Source organism: Arachis duranensis, chromosome 4, assembly GCF_000817695.3.
Source record: "Arachis duranensis cultivar V14167 chromosome 4, aradu.V14167.gnm2.J7QH, whole genome shotgun sequence".
In the NCBI taxonomy this organism is placed as follows: Eukaryota; Viridiplantae; Streptophyta; class Magnoliopsida; order Fabales; family Fabaceae; genus Arachis; species Arachis duranensis.
In genome coordinates this window covers 105,314,900-105,333,156 of record NC_029775.3, presented here as the reverse complement: position 1 = coordinate 105,333,156, position 18,257 = coordinate 105,314,900, and the positions used below count along the sequence as shown (strand labels likewise).

Genomic DNA, 18,257 nt, shown 5'->3' with positions numbered 1-18,257 from the left:
TATGATTTAAAAAAGGGTAACAATGGAATAATAATAATATATAGGGATAAAATGGGAAAGAATTTTCATTAAAAAATCTGTGTCCACTTTGTTAATTTCCGTGTCCATCATTGTCCTCCATAAAAGAGTGGACACTAAAATTAAAAAAACTGTTCCAGAGACAATATGTCCACTGTCCATGTCTCTGCTACCAAACACGTTTTAAACATTTATTGTCCATGTCTTTGTGTACTGTCTCCAAAAACAAACGCTACCTAAGATATTTACTTGGAGAAGACGGAGTTACTATTGCGGCTAAAGCAATTGGAAGCACAATCAAGAAGCTTGATGCATCAATTCTTGGAGAGGCAGAGAAATGAATTTTGGATTGGAGGGTGTTACATTTGTGGACAAATGTAGACATCCTACTTGGTCTCGTAATTGAAGCTCTATGAGTCTAATTTCGGGTGCGGTGGGTCAAAGAAATTTACAACCAATTGTAATTCTCTTTTCTGGTATTATGATATTTGAATTCGATCTTTAACACGATTTATATGTCAAAAAGAGTTAAAAGATTTAAATAACAAATAGACTTATCCGATAAAATTGTTTACAGGCAACTAATTTTTAAAAGGATAAAAAATTACACTAACTCTAATGAAGTATGATATATTGGTATTAAGATAATTTATCTTTTTATGTGTGTTTATATGTAATTACAATTATACTGTAAAAACAAATGTATTGTAAAAACAAATGTACTATAAATTTTTTCGCAATTTTTTATTTACAAGAAATGTTATTAAATGATACAAGTGGCATGGGCAAAGTTTTTAAGTTTTCATAGATTATAACATTTATTTATATGTATAACATTCGTAAGTTCATGCTTATGTCATCCATAATTTCTTACACATTACATCCAAAGTTAAAGATACATAATATCCATAATTACATGAAATTAGTATCCAGAATTACAGTAAGCTATTTTAGTTATTATATTCGACATTAAAACTACCCTTATTGTATAAATAACTATCAGGTTGAGTTTTGATTGTTATTGTTTAGTTTTTTTTCAGGTCGCAAATCAAATCATTGGTATCAAGGAGATAGAGCTTGAGGAGGGGATGTGCTTCGACACATTAGAAGATGCGCACATATATTATACTGATATGAAGCAAGGACTGGTTTTGTTGTTAAAAAAGGAACAACTATCTGAGAGACAAAAAATGGTCAAAAGGTGCTTGTTAATCAAACTTTGCATTATAACAAATATGGCTACTGCACATCCCATGTAAAAGCATCTAAGAGAAGAAAAATAGTATCTTCTACAAACTGCAAAGTTTGTGTTTTGTAGCATTAGACAAGATGATTAGGCAATAGAGAATTTTTCGTTTAGAATTATCCCATACACATTCGCTTCATCCAAAGCTATCTAAGCATGTTTCCAGCAAACCGACAGCTAAGTATGCATGTGAATGGCCTGATACAACAAAACAACCAAGCTGGACGTAGACCGAGCAAGAAACACCTGGCACTAGCCAATGCCGTGAGTCACCTTGCCAACCTTACTTTTACAGAGAAGGATGTTAAAAATTACATCAATCGTAACTTACGCGTCGTTGGGGATGAGACAGATTCAACGGAATTGCTTAAGTACTTCTCACGAATGAAGGGGCTAAACCCAAACTTTTTCTTTGAGATAGATGTAGACGAAAACCACATACTCAGAAATGTATTTTGGGTCGATGCTCGGTGTAAAGCTGCATGGAAATATTTCGGTGATGTCGTAACATTTGACACTATTTACAAGACTAATAGGTACCAAGTTTTTTTTCGATTTAATTAGATTTTTCAACTAAGACATTGGATTTTACACTTACATGTTTTTATCTTTCCGTTATTAAGGTACGACATGTCATTTTGGTTCTTTCGTGGGCGTCAACCACCATGTGATATTTACGCTTCTTGAATGTGGATTATTGCGGAATGAGGAGACTAGTACATTTCAATGACTTTTCGGACTTGGATAAAGTGCATGGGAAAGTCTTCTGCTTGTGTCATAACAAACCAATGCCTTTAAATGCATTCTGCATTAGAGGTCACCTTGCCAAACACATGCTATAGATGGTGCATATGCCATATTCTAAAGAAGATATCACATGAGTTGTTAGGTTTTCGTCATTTTGATGAGCTCAGCACGTGCATGAAGAGGATTTTGTGGGAATCCAGATCTAAAGATTCATTTGAGAGAGATTGGTAGAATTTTATTCAAGAGTATAACCTCCACAATTCTATGTGGCTATACAGCAGCGTGTGTCTAACATGGTTATGGATATTACTTTCTAGTAGACATGTATGTTGCACTTAAGGGTTAACATGCACTATTGTATTTTTGTTTTCTTTATTCATTAGCAGATATGTTTGTCGACCGACACATGTGGACGCCAATATTTTTCAAGGATGAATTTTGGAATGGCATGAGGAGCACACAGCGTAGTGAGAGCATAAATGCGATTTTTTATCAATATTTAAACAGTAAGAGCTCCCTATTCTAGTTTGTTTACTATACTAAAACTATCTTATAGACAATGAGCAAAAGGAGCTTGAGTGTGACGCTGCTGATTTAAGAGCGATTATCCCTTGTGCTTCCAACTCTCAATAGAGAAGCAATTTCAGAGAGAATACACTAACTCTATGTTTTAGAACGTTCATGATCAATTTATAAAGAAGGCGGATTGCATTCTCTCCTTAATCAACCATCATGGCACAAGTACAGTGTGTGAAGTTGATCAACAAAAGATGGTGTCTAACATGTCAGTGGATAGTTGATACCAAGTTGTCTATAGCTCACACTCATCAGAAGTTCGATGTGATTGCTATTTGTTCCAATCGGATAGTATTCTACGTTGTCACATTCTTGTTGTTCTTTTGCATTTTTGTGTAATAACGGTGTCCTCATAGTACATTATATCTCAGTGGAATAAGAATGTCAATCGCAAACACACACACACACATCAAGAGTAGCCATGACATGAACCGTTTTGACGACAGCATTATCATTTTTAGGAAATTGTGTTCTCATTTTACGTCGCTCAAGATTTCGTGGCTTCTGCAGGGGATGCTGTTATATTGCGTGATGTCATTTGCAGTGCCTGGCACAAGCTCAAAGAACACAAAGAATCCAAGCGTCAAGCTGCACCTATAACAAGTGTAATTCACTCGCACAGGCATGATGGCTGCCCCATTGGCATAGATAAGCTACTAGGGCCATGTACACTACAAGAAAGATGCTGAATATTGTCGAATTTACCAATGGATTTAGTGTCGGAGGTTAGCGGCGGAATTGACAATAAATTCATCGAGTAAAAAAATTACCATCGGATTCAGTTTTCTGATGGTAATAATTGAAGAGAAAAAAGAAATATTTGCGCGATCATTACCGACGGTAAGATAACTAAATGAAACGTGTCGTTTTGGTCACAGACTATGAGTTACTAGCGGATTTTTTCGATAATAAATCCACCGGTAAAATTGACCTAAATTCGAATTTGCAAACTCTTCCCCTCCATTTCTCAAACAGCATCTTTGCCACTCATTATCGCTGCCTCCCGCAGCTTCGTCATGCCACCTCTCATTTGTTGCCACCTTATGTACTAAGCCTCTTTCTTTGATTAATTTCTTTTGATTTTTTTTTAACATTTGGGGGTTTAGGGTTTGTTCAATTGTTTGAAATATTTTTGAAATTGTTAATCGTCTTATTTTGTATATCTGTTTGTTCAATTATTTGTGCAATTATTACTTAATTTTTTGTTCGGATTTTAGGGTTTGTTCAATTTTTTGTTTAATTGTTAGATATTTATGTGTGTGTGTGTTGTTGTTGTTGTTGTTGTTGTTGTTGTTGTTGTTGTTGTTTGCCTTCTTTGCCTCCTTTGCTTAATGAATTGAATACGATGAGGATACATTTGTTATTATTTTTGTTCTGATTGATCTATTTTATGTCGTGTTTGTTGTTTTTTTATGTAAGTGTTTAAACATCTTATTGTTTGGGTGTTCTTGGAGTATTTAATTATAAAAAATATTGGAGTTAATCTGGTATTCTGGTATTAATTTTATATTATTATAGATTGTTTTTGTATTATGATGGAGGATTATGTTTTTCTTATTTTTATTAAATAATTTAAAACTGATAATGTTTCTTGTGATTTTTAATTTTTCATAATGTGGTGGATTGTTTTGTTGGAAGTTTTAAATTATGTAACAAATTGTTTTGTTGGAAGTTTTAAATTTTGTTTGCTTTAAAATTTATTTTAATTTTACTAGCACAAAATCTGCTCAATGAAATTTATTTGATGCACTGGTATGCAGCATTGTGACATGAACTGGAGAGTCATGGATTCAAATCTTAGATTGGCTGCATAAATCTGTGTTTTTAAATGTTAAGTAAATCGTTTACTCTGGGTTTATTGTAAATTTACATTTTGGCAGCTTCATTGATTTGGAATCAGATGATACTATTGCAATGAAACTCAGAGGGGATGGTAGATGTTATATAGCTATAGTGAGTGCATTTTTATTTTGTCAATTCTCAATGCTAAAATACTATGCTAGTGATTCTTGAGAATTTAATTTCTGGGTAGTCTTGCAACTTGCAAGTATCAAAAATAATTTGGTATGGTTGATTCTTTATTTAATGTAGTAGTATTAGTATAGCCTATCTCTAATGTTGATCAGTATTGCTCTTTTGATTTTTGATTTAATTTTGTTCAATTTTTGTAATTGAAGGTTTGGTGTATTTCAAATATGATTTTTCCTGCTTAATTGAATTATCTTATTTTTTAGTTTTAATGATAAACTTTGATATTTGAACTTGTTTGTGAACGTTTAACTAAAAATTATAGATAAATTATTATAAGAAATTGCAAAAATTTGAATTTTGTTAGTTTAAAATTATTAAATTTAAATATTTAAAATTATATATTTAATTTTCAAATAATTTTTTTATAAAAATTAAAATTTAAGTTTACCGACGAATTTACCATTGGTTAAATCTTCCGGTAACTATTAATTTAATTAATAATAATAATAAATAATATATTACCGTTAGATTTATTGGTGGAAAATTTGACGGTAACAAGTTCCAGAATTTTGCAAATTAAAGTTTATATCCGCCGGTAATTAGCGGTGGACGAAAAAATTCGCCAGTAAATAGTTACCAACGAGATTTATACCATCGAATTTATTCCACCGCTAAATCCAACGGTATCCAGTGAATTTCTTGTAGTAGTTGTGCTTCTACTCAAGGTCGTTCGGCGACTATCAAATATAGGACGACTCTAGACAAATCTATTAAAAAGAGGGCTCACAAATGTAAGAACACTCACCATCACAACGAGATAAATTTGCGATCTATACCCTTTTCGTGTGATTTCTCTTTTTTAGTGTGTTGACTAGATGATAATTTAGGATTTCATTTTCACTTTAATTTATGTGCTCAAGTACCTAATGGTACTGAACAATCATTTTTCATCAATGTGGCATCTTCCATCAAAGATACACAGTCACCTTGTTTATAAATTACGAACAATTTAGTTGTGCACTTTGGTTCTTTCACATCACTATTGAATTCATTTTGTAATGCTAAATAATTGTGTATAATTTTCTCTTAGTATATGTTATTTTTTATAGCGCTAATGTCATGTCTGTTTTTTTTTCTTACACACATTAGTGACCTTCTTTATTTATAGGAAGCATCTTTGGTGGACTTAAAAGATTAATAGCACTACATAAATGTTTTAGATTTTAGTAACTTACTACTTTATAATTTGGTCATTTTTGTATTTATGTGAGTTGTCATACTTGGCTCATAGAGTATGACATTCGATTTTAACATCTCTATGGTATTAATAGTTTAGTGAGTTAGTTTTATATATTTTATATACTCCCTTATTATAATTTTATGTATCATTATTAAATAAAACATAATAATAGATTTGGGCCAATAAAATAAAACTCTTTTATTTCTTTTATTCTTTTGTACCTTTATTATTTTTTTTACTTGTTAAAGTGTTTGTTAATCATTGTTATTGTAAATAAATCAGAATATAGTTAACATTGAATAGAAAACGTTCAATTGATAATTTGGTCATGACGATAAATTAGTGCATTAACTAAAGTTTAAAATTGAAGTAAAAAATTGGCTCGTACACAAAATAATATCTATAATTTATTATATATAATGTTCACTTTTATATATTTATGACGTGCATTATCTTAGCAACATAACATCTGTAATAAAAAAATATCTATTGATTCAAACTTTTAAAACTAATATCATATTTTTACAGATTAATAGTTAAATTAGTCCTTGAAAGATAAGACATTCTTTAAATTCATTCCTAAAAGATTTTTTCAATCAAATTGGTCTTTCAAAGATTGCAAATTAATCATATTTGTCCTACAATCACTCCATTAACAATTTTCTTCAAAGATTAATGTTGTAAAATGTTAATTGATAACATATATAATACTTGATATGTCTAATTGGATATTGACTAAATATGTTTATGAAAATTTATTAATTTAGTCATTTCTCCAATTATTCTATTCCTAATATGACCTAGTGACTAAATTGATAGATTTTCGTAAACATATTTAGTCAACGTCTAATTGAACATATTATGTGTCATGTATACTATTAGTTAATATTTTACATCATCAATAAATTGACGACAATTGTGAGTGAAGTAATTGAAGGACAAATATGATTAATTCGTCATTTTTGAGGGACCAATTTGATTGAAAAAATCTTTGAGGGACGAATTTGAAAAATATCTTATCTTTCAAAGACTAATTTGACTATTAACCCCATATTTTTACCTTTTACATGCATCAGACTCTTTCAAAATAAAATGTCTTAAAATGGTTTGAAGAGTTTGCAGGGTTAAGTATAGCTAACTTATAAAAAAGGTGTATTCTTTTTTTTTATCCATTAAACACCCATAAGTATTTTTTAATAACATTCATAAAATCTTGAAATCAAATTAACAGTAAATCCACACACCAACACATATTCTAAGTTATTGTTTATAGTTTTGTTTAGTTTTTTATTTCCTTTCCGCCCCTCGAATCAGCGATTTCGTTCTCGGATTCTTCCAAGGGTTTTCAATCTTCTTTTTGCTGCCCCTATCATCCACATGGCAATGTGACACATTAAGTACATCTTCTACCACGCTCCTAGAGATGTTGTCCTTGCAAAATAGTATGTCGATTATCAGTTCCTTTCGAATTTGTTGCAGTTGGGCCTGTGATAATATATAAACGTATATTTGTGTGGTATAAAATACATTTCAAAATCAAATATAGATTCAGCCATTATAAATAAAATACATCCAAAAAGAATTAGATAATGAATAAGCAAATAAGTATCGACATATGTTTTGAATTATACTAACCATCATCCAAATAGGCATATTTGATTCCTCATCTACCACGGTTTTTGGATCCCACATTTTCATCTATTTTATAATATATATGCCACAGTCCCACCTATCCAACACAAACAACAGAGAGCTGTGTCAATATATTAAAATTTTGCTTCTATTTTTTTTTATATATTTTTCTCTCAAGTCCACTTACCCATTTGGTTGTGTTTGGGATCACTGTTTCATAGCAACACTCAAAACCCTCCCTTATGAATACTACACTCTTGTCTATAGCCGCATCCAATTCTTGGAGAAGAATTTCCTATGACAAGCCAAATAGAAAAAAGGAAAGAAAATTAAAAAAAAAACATACAATAAAAGTATCAAGTACCACTTACAGTATAATCAACATCACTTCTATTTCATTTACAACATATTTATCTATTTTCTTCCACCGCTCGAAGTTTGGTCCATTGTGTATGGAGTTTAACACCCATAGGTTATCGGTATGCCGGTGGAGTACATATAGCCACCAACGATCATTTTGACATACTGGAACAAACTGCTTCATGGTTGAAAAAGCATGTTAACATGTAGTTTTTTTTTATCAAATGCTTATAAAGAAAAGAAGATTTTGTATATAGTTGTTAAGCAATTAATTATATAGTCCATTTCTTTTGCCTTTTCCTCATCGAACCAGTGCTGTCTACAACCTGTGATCCGACTAAGAATAGGAATGAATCCCTTTTTCGTGCTCACACATCATTCAATATTTTCATCAGTTAATATTAACCCCTACAAACCCACATTTTGATTATTTGAACACTTGTTTAGAGTTATTATGTTATCTAACTAATTACAATTTACCACTTAGTAAGTAACAATCAAGTATCATCAAGATATCTAAATAACATCCTTATCATACCTAAATGTCATAATTAAAGATTTAGTTGGTTAAGGACACTTTGTACTAACCATCAATCTAGGCGAAAGACGGTAAAAATTCTTGCAAAACCTTGCGATGCTCAAAGCATTGAACATGGCACAATAGTAATCAACCACCTGAATATAATAGAATAATGCATTTTATAGCTCTATAACACACAATACATATTCATCAAATTTTGATGCCATTTTGTTCTATCATACCGCATCGCTTACTCTTCTTTGCCAGCCTAATGTTTGCAAGTCCACTCGGTGTAACTCAACATCATCATCATTCCGAATGGTATGTTGTGTACCCTGCGATCTGTCACCCACCTGTATATATTGTTTATGTTATTACATGTAGGCCTTGCAACACTCCCTGATGGCATTGGTGTTTTCGCCACATCTTTCGATTTCCTTATATTTTTTGGTATTCTGGGTTCTGGCATCATATTTGGCCGGTTTATTACCGAAGATTCGGATGGTGAGTCTGGTAGGTGCATTTGATGCCAAGTGAGAATGATGGGATTGAAAAGTCTATCAGAATTAGATCTTCTGGCGCAACATTCAATACTGTGTTAAGTTCTCCCAAATCCATGCACGTAAATTAGCACTTAAGTCATTTTAAGTTAGTTCCTATTGCAAATTCTCACGCAAGTCTTTTCTACTTTATTTATTAGGCAAGCATGTCTTTCTCAAAGTGTTTTTAGTGTAGACTAAAGTAAAAATGGAAGAGCAATACCAATATTTTCATACGTTTAACATCTATAATGTTATACGAATAACATCCTATGTAAAATATACAATACATCCGAATTTAAAAAAAAAAAATCAGAAGTAACAACTAATGATTTTGACTATAACTATCAATGTTTCGTATCAATTCATTATCAAATCGTTTTCCTTAAAAGCGAATCAAGAGCAAGAATATTAGTTATTGGATTTGTATTAAAGCTAAATGAAATTAACTTGCCTTTTCTCTAAAGAACATTCATCAAATTTACCATCTACTACCTTTTCAGCCATTGTGTCAGGCATAGACTCATTCCTCATAAGCATTCTCTTAAAAGTCTTCTTCTTACAACTGGGATTCCTCCTAACACATCCCTTCCTTGATATGCAACTGCACTTTTTATTTAAATAAATTTGAGGTTGAGTAAAAGAGGGAGATAAAAATAAAGGAACTAACACAAATCTAACGTGATCAAGTAAAGCTAGTACTCTCAAATCCATTCAGGGTTTGAATTCGAAAGTTTTCCCAAACTATTTTAGTGCAGAATAAAGTAAAAGAAGAAGAATAACACTTGCAGTTTCATGAGTTTAACATCCATAAGGTCATATATATAACATCCGAATTAAAAGTCATAAATACAAAACGCTGATTCTCAACAAAAATATCAAAAATCAATATCAATTCATTATCAAAGCAATAATGGTGAATCAAAAAGAAGAATATTATCTATTCTAATTCGTATTAGTGCTAGAATACCATTAACTTGCCTTTTATATGAAGGACATTCATCAAATTTATCATCTGCTACCTTTCCAGCTGTGTGTCAAGCATAGACTCATCCTTTATGGGCATTCCCTTACAAGTCTTCTTCTTATAGTTGGGATTCCTCCCAAGGCATCCCTTCCTTGATACACAAATGTGCTTTCTATTTAAATAAATTTGAGAGTGAGTATAAGCAGGAGATAAAAATAAAGGAACTAACACAAATCTAACCTGATCAAGTAAAGTTAGTACTCTTAAATCTATTTACAGTTTCAATTCAAAAGTTTTCCCAAACTGTTTTAGTGCAGAATAAAGTAAAAGAGGAAGAATAACACTCGCAGTTTCATGAGTTTAACATGTATAAGGTCATACATATAACATCCTTTCTTAAATATACATAACATCCAAATTACAAAAATTATAAATACAAGAAGATGATTCTGAACACAAATATGAAAATTAGAATCAATTTATTAGTAAACCAATAATGGCGAATCAAAAAGAAGAATATTAGCTATTGTAATTCGTATTATGTAAGACCCGGAATTTTCGGAAAATATTATTAATAATCAATTTCAGTTTATTTATTCGTTAAAGACCTTATTTTTAGAAATTATTTTATCGGATGTAATTAAATCAAATTTTGATAATCAAATTGAAAATTTTACTTTATCTTATAATTATTGAATAATTTTCTATATTTAAATTTTAAAATTTAGCAGTTAAGAATTTTATATGATTTAGTTTAAATAATTGAGATTTTGGAATTTAATACTTTAGTTTTTATAAATAAAGAAAATTAATTATATTATCTCTAATTTTAAATTACAATATTTGATTAAAAATTAATTAGCAAATTGATAATCAAAAATATTTTTTTAAAAATAATTTTAAGGGATTATATTAGATTTTTAATTAATACTATATACCCTAATTCCCAAATTGAAAACCCTAACCCTTTTACCCCACCGTCTCAGTGTCATACACCACCGCCATCCCTTCCCTAAGATGCAGCGCCGTAGAACCAACCCCGTCGCCATTGCTGTTTGCGTCCCGTCGCCGCCTCTGGAGGGAGGCCGCCGTCGCATCCAGCCATGTCGTTACAACAGAGCCGCCGATCCGCTGTCGGAAGACAGACCCACGAAGAGAGAAAGCGAAGGAGCTCGCGCTTCCTTCTCACTCGTCAGATCCGCTGTTCGCCGTCGTCGCCTCTATTCCGTCACGGGAGAAGGACACGCAAGGGCAAAAACAGAACCGCGAGAGCTCAGCCACGGAGGGAGGAGATGCGCGCCTGACCCGTCACTGAACCGCGTCACCGCCCATGAAGCTGTCTCCGTCGCCGCTGCCGGAGGTTCGTGCCTTGCCTCTGCCGTCGGAGACCGCCGCTGGATCCTCTGACTCGATAAGCATTTCGTTCTGAGATCTTTAAAATTGGTAATCTGTTATGAGTTATTAAAGGTTCTAAGATGTTGGTAATGTAGGGTCGAGCTCTGAGTCTTGCGCGCTAAGTTCAATTGCTGTTGCATGCGGCCTCAAGCTGCTGCGTCATCACCGGAGCTACCGTTGCTCAATTATTCGTAAGCCTAGTAAGTCATTCCTTGTTCCGAATTCTTTTAGTTGCTGTTCTGTTGTAGATTATTGAATTTTACACGACGTTAATATCTCAAGATCAAGTTTTGTTGTGAGTGGCGCTTTTGGGGATGTTACGGCTGCGGGAAATAGTCAGACTCGATGCCGTTCGATTTCAGGCCGAGGAGAAAAGGAATTCTCCGACGCGTTTGGTTGCGGGTTTGCTTGTCGAGGTAGGGGTTTTCTTAAAACTTATTTTATGTTTGTGATTATAATTGTCTTATAAATGTGGTTGTTTGCTGGACTGAATGACTGATTGCTTGAGTGGTGTGTGATTGTTGAAAAGAAATTATTTTGAAAAGTTATTCAGTTGATTATTATGAAAAGTGGTTTTCTTGGTTTTGAAGTTATTTGATAATGTAAATGAACCGGCTTTGGAAATTATTTGAGATATGAAAATGAATTAATTTTGGAAGCGGTTTAATTTTGAATTAGTTTGATTTTATAAATGATTTAGTGTTTAGGCTGGTTTAATTTTGAAAAAGATTTATTATTGAAAATAATTGGATTTGAAAATAATTTGATATTAGAACTGGTTGGATTTTGAAAGAAATGATTGAGATTTGGAAATTGTTGAGAAAGGGTTTGAGAAATGTTTGGATGGGACCCGAAAAGGGTGGCAGAATTCGAGTTTTAGAGGAGATGCTGGCGAAATTTTATAAAATTGGACGTTTCGTTTTAAGTAATTATTTAAAAAGATTCGTTTTTAAACATTATTTGTTTTAAGATTGATTTATTTAGAAACGAAAGAATTATGTTTTGAATTGGGATTGTTGATGAACGGAATGGAAAGAATGATGATGAGGACTGATTTTGGAATATGATTTTTTTAAATGAATTTGGAAATGAGATATGGATTGACGAATGATGATGATATTGAGAAAGAATTAGATATTGATGAATGTTGAATGAATTATTCATATGGCTTATGAATTTGAATTATCTCAAACACGAGTTTTCGTGGGTAGACACGGTGGCTTGCGACCACTTGCTCCAAGTTGAAACTCGATACTCTATTGACCCTACGACGTAAGGATGACCGGGCACTTATAAATTCCCGATAATTGTACCCCCATTGAGCGATTTAATATATATATATATATATATATATGAGAAAAAGCTACACATAGACTCATGGGGATGCACGTCAAGGGACAGTCCAAAGGATTAGCAAACTAGACTTGTCGGATTGGCTGTATAACTGACAGATGAGCTCATTAGCCATTGGATAGGCATGCATCATATGCATTTATATGCTTTGTTTGGGTTTGAATTTGTTTTGGTTTGCTTAGTTGTTAAACTGTTATTAACTGCTATCTAAACATGTGTTTTTCTTATTTGTTTCGCCTGTGTTTGTCCTGGTGTGTTACTTTTGAGAATGAGCTTTGGTGCTGAATTGATGATTGTGTTGATTGATTGCGTGGTTAGTTTCTGATTAAGATTTTCTTATAAAAAAAGAAAGGTTTTGGATTTCTAAATGTTTAAATATTGATTTTCAACAAGGTTTTTTGGATTACTAGTTGTTAGTTTTTAAAATATTCAAAGGACAAACAATAATCACTAAGCTTAAAAATAGATTTCGCTTAAAATATGTTATTATGACAATTTTGAAACTCTATGGTGAGACCGTGTGGTTAGATTCTCACCCCCTTACAGCTTTATCTTTCCAGGAGACGGATGAAAAAGCTCACGAAGGGTTGTATTGCATTTCGCTTAGTCGATAATGCTATTTAGTTTTTATTTACTTTTTCCTTCGCCTTTATCCCTTGTAATTATTAATATTTGTATGTATGTAAGTTATCTACTTAAAAGTCTTCTGAGTAGTAATTCGGTTTAAGTTTTTAAATAGGCTCATATTTTAGTAATAAATATTTTAAGAGTCATCGTAATATCCGAGCTATCAAAGTAGCGCATCCGGAAGCGTGGCATTTTGATAGTTAGGGTGTTACATATTAACGCTAGAATACCATTAACATGCCTTTTATATGTCTTCTACTTACACCTTTATTTCCTCCTAATACATCTTTTCTTGGATACGCGATGTGCTTTCTTGATAGGGCAGTCTTCATCCCCATGAATTCTAGAGGACTCTGTAGTGAACAATATTTAAGCTCTATTTCATTGGAGCATAAAAGAGGTGATCACGTAAACATATATTTCATAGTTAACACTCTTAAAAAATGGAATTTGGATTTTCCGAATTTTGAATTTTCACTTTAGAGGATAAAGTGTGATCACTCACCCTTGAATGATTTTTCTCCCATATTTTCTCTTGGTCTCACCTAAAAAATAAATGGTGAGAGATCACAGTTTATACTCTAAAGTGAAATTCAAAATTTAGAGGATTCAAAGCCTAGAAAATGTATAGTTATTCTATGACTTACCGAATGCCATGTGCTTTTCTCTTTATCCATTGTCTTCAGATCTACAAGCGTCCAATCTCTAATCCACGTTTATCTCCCATTGTATTTTTCTAAATTTTTATTCTTATTAGTATGGAGATATATTATCTGCAACTTATAGCAGTAAATATCATTAAAGTATATTATAAGCTAACAAATAACAATTAAAAAATTAGGGATTTATGACTAATCAGTAACGCTCACATACAATTATCCACTGTCTTCTTTTCTACATTTTGAAACCTTTTAACCCCTATAATGAGCTCATCGTAAATGTACCTGGCCTAATAGATTTGCATTGGGTTCGATACATCGATCACAGCACGTACATGTATATCTGAAATGGTAGCCTTTAGCGAGGGAAAAAAAAATACTTTGATACCAGCATGACGAAGTGTCTCCAGAAAATAATTCTTTCGTCTTTAGTCTTCATGAAGCATATATAGTAACATCCTTTTTCAATTGGCCCTGTGTCTCTCGCTTCAAGCTATAAAAAATTTGGTGTTTGTCTAGTGTTTTTGGTTTCCGAAAACTTGCCCTTGCCAAACAGAAAAATGAGTAACTAAAGAGATTAAATTTTCTCTTTTTTTCTTCTTTTTCTATTTTCTTAGGAGGCTTACTTATCATGATTCGGTAGATCAAAACACTGCACAATAAATTTAATTGTAATTAAGATTTTTTTTGTGTGTCGATAATCAATGACTTTTTTCGTCTTGAATGTATGATAATATTAAGGCCGCTATTATATCTTGGTTGACAGCCAGTTAAGCATATATCTCAATGAGTCAAAATTTATGATTTCCACCTCCCTCATTTTCTCATTGCCTGCTTTATTTAGAACTTAAATGCTCCATCATTGCGCCACAAAACATGACGAGTACTTCCATTGTTGATCTCCATCCTCTGCCAATCTCTTGTCAATTATATTTACCATACATATAAATAATTACCAAACAAGTATATTTTTTTGGGAAGGTCTCAATGCGGTAGATTTCAACAAATTCTAACCAATGTTTAGTCTGTATTTAGTTTTTAAGATTATGTTGCATTTAGACTTTGTTTAAATTTATATGCAAAATTACTAACGTTCACCGATGATTCAAAATGATAAAATCTATTGATTTTGTAGTATTATTTTTTTTTTTTTACTTAGATTAACAATATATATAAAATAAAAGTTTAAGGTTTCGAATTTGAAGAAATAAATAAATAAAAATATATGAGAAGCAATGCTAGAGTATGATATATGATTAGTGGATTAGGTGAAGCTTAGCGCAATATGTATATTTGACTATTTGCATAAGGTTATGTTAGGTAATTAATAATTTTTTTGAATAATAATATAAATAATTATCAATCAAATCAAAACACATTATACTTCTAAATTATTCACCTAAATTTTAATATTAAAATAATTATTCGCACACCTAATGAAATGAACATTCGATATATCCATTGTTCATATTGTTTAGTATTTTTATTGTCTACTTATACTTTTCTATTTGTATAATGTTTAGGAATTCACAAACACATTTTTTTCAATCTCTATTTATAACAAATAAAATGATGTATAAAGGGATAAGAAAAATGTTAAAAAATTAGTAAAATTTATTTATTTTTGTCAGTTAATTAATAATATTTAAAAGTGTAAATAAAAAATAAGTTATTAGATGGTTAAATTAAAAAATTGAATTAATAGCTATAAGTGTTGGACAAAAATAATAAAAAATAAAAGGACAATCTAAAAAGAAAAACAACGAAAATTGGTTTCCTAAATGGATTGTAATACATATTATCCAATGTATGGTGCAGCACACAATGCTTCAAATTTGGTTTTGTTTGGTTCCCGCGGAAAGCTAAACACAAGCTTCAACCACCATGGATAGTTTGAATCTATGATAGAAATGGCAGAATGTAATTACATTATTTAGCGGTAATGGTTGATAATTTGGTGTAGAGCTTGCAATGAAGTTGAGTGGTTGTTCACCGTTGCAATCTAAACCTTTAACTAAGGCAGTGAATGAAAATCCAGAATGTCCGTATAGTAACTAGAAACAGTGTAAAATTTAGAAACTAAATAAAAGAAAAGAAAAGTGATAAAATGCTGCGCACCCACCGTAATCCAACTACTCCTCACCGTAACAGTATCAAGATCTCCGCTGCGAAGCCACAAACAGCCACGAGCGCATTAACGCGCAGAGGTGACGCGCCTCCAGTAGGGGCCAGCGTCACCGTGGACGGTGGAGACTGTTCGGCGGCGTCAGGACCCGGCGGCTCGATGTAGGGCGGCGGCGGCGGTTGGTTGAGGCTGGGTGGCAGGCCTTGGCCGCGGTTGACATTGATCTCGAAGGCGAGGCCGCGATGGCACTGGAGGCCGTCGGCGGCGTCGGAGAAGAAATAGTTGCGTCCGACGACGGTCAACGGAACGGAAATGGTCAACGCCTGGCTGAAACTACTGCTTCCGCTATCGTATACGAAGGTGCCGTTGTCGAAGTCGTCGGCGTTGCAGCTCAGGTAAGAGGTCTCGTTGTAGGTCTGAACCACCGTTTGATTCGTGTTCGTTTTGAAAACTGATAAAATTGGAAAATAAGAATTAAAAATTGAATCAGATTCATTGCTGCGTTTGGTTGGAACTTAAAACAAATCAGATAATCAGATAGAAATGTGTAATTAAGTAATTATTATTACTTCATCGAGTTTTAACTTTCAACAATCAATTTAATTTTCTTTTTCCCTTTTGTTTTTGTCAAAAACGAAGCAGTATTCATACGTTAAAAGAGAGAGAAAAGAAAATGGAGAGTGTGATTGAGCTTACTGAGAAAATCGCCGAGGTTGAATGTTTGAGTTGAAGCCCAAGAGGAGTAGTTGGTGGCGGCTGTGCTCGTGGTGGAGTTGAACAACCATCCGGATGCGCCGCCCACCGTGTGGTTGTGGTATCCGCTGGATGATGCTGCAGCGTAGACGGCGGTGGTCAAAGCAAAAAAGACCGCGAGGTAGGCTGCGATGGGCGGCGCCATCGGCGGAGATCGGTGTTGATTTGAGAGCAGATATTGCGTTTTGTGTTGTGTGAGGATGTGACTGTCAAATGTCAATGAAGAAAAGGCTGAAGGTGAGTTTTCAAATAAAGAAGTTTAATTTAATTTAATATGAAGCATAACATAATAAATGGATCATGAAACTAAGTCATGGAACGTGGGAGGGAAGTGGATTCAGGAATTCAAAATTAAAATTGTGTTTATCATTAGTAAATTACAACTGTGGTGGTTACAATTATCTATTCCTGTATGGAGATTTGAAACTCCATAAAATTTTAGAAAGGAAATACCATAAAAATTCATTTTTATCCTATATTAATTTGGTTCAACGGTTTATGATTGAGTAAATCTCCATAGTAGTCTTTGAGATTCACATGATTACTCAATGTAGTTCTCAAGATCTCAATTTTTTCATTGTAGTATTTCAGATAGAGCTCTGAGTACTCATAGTGGTCCCTAGGCATATTTCTGGTAATGAGTCATCACCGTAGGCGCTTACGTGACGTTGTTTTGCCACGCTGGATGACTCCAATAGCTAGCTGAGCTGGCTCATTTCCAATTTATACCCACATTGGTCCCTCTCACTATATTTAATCCCAAATCTCCAAACTTTGATAAACAACTACAAACAACTCAGTTATATTTGAAATTCTGTAGTTACCTAAAAAATCAATCATAATTCATTAACTAAGCTAAAGGAAAGAGGCACAATACAATGAAGAAATAAGCAACCTTGGAACCTTTTTCCATTGGCACCCGAGCCAGGTGCTTAAAAGTCGATGGCATTATAGCCTGAAAAAGAAGAAAAGCTCATATTTTCATTAACTAAAGAGAGAAAAATCAGAAGTTTAATTAGACAAAATTTATGGCAAGGCATTATTAGTATCTGAATCTCTAGTGCCAAATTGTGGCCTCTTAAAGAAAATGCTACGATTCTAAGAGCATTCAAGGCAAGAAATAAAGATGCAGAAGATGATGGCAATGACAAAGGTTCATAAGAGATGGAGGATGGCCTTTGTTGGCTCACAGATAGAACCCAAACCATGGTAGAGTAAGTAATTGTTGTCGCAGCACCTATGAGTGAGATCCCTCCAATCGAATTGCAGTTTGGAAGTTGAAATAGGACAATAGATAGAGAAGTGAAAACCAGGTACCACTCCACTGTGGTTAAGGATTTGAGATACACGTTGGACCACAAACTATTTGAAAGAAGAGTTTCAAGGTTTTCCCTCCTATAAGGAACAATGCAGTTNNATATATATATATATATATATAAATATCTTCAATTAACTTGGTTTGAGTACCCAACATAGTTTTTGAGGATCAATTATATGTAAAGCATTCTTGCATTGTTAATTATGCAACT

General features: G+C 32.9%; 1 protein-coding gene across 1 annotated transcript; it reads right to left on the bottom strand.

Annotated features, from left to right (window-relative positions):
• Positions 1 to 15,598: 15,598 nt before the first annotated feature.
• On the bottom strand, positions 15,599 to 16,981 carry LOC107485496 (cucumber peeling cupredoxin-like). Its single transcript, XM_016106031.3, has 2 exons — positions 16,672 to 16,981; positions 15,599 to 16,426 (listed from the first exon to the last, which is right to left on the bottom strand). Exons 1-2 carry the CDS (start codon positions 16,871 to 16,873, stop codon positions 15,990 to 15,992), a joined length of 639 nt encoding a protein of 212 aa, XP_015961517.1. The 5' UTR covers positions 16,874 to 16,981; the 3' UTR covers positions 15,599 to 15,989.
• Positions 16,982 to 18,257: the final 1,276 nt, after the last annotated feature.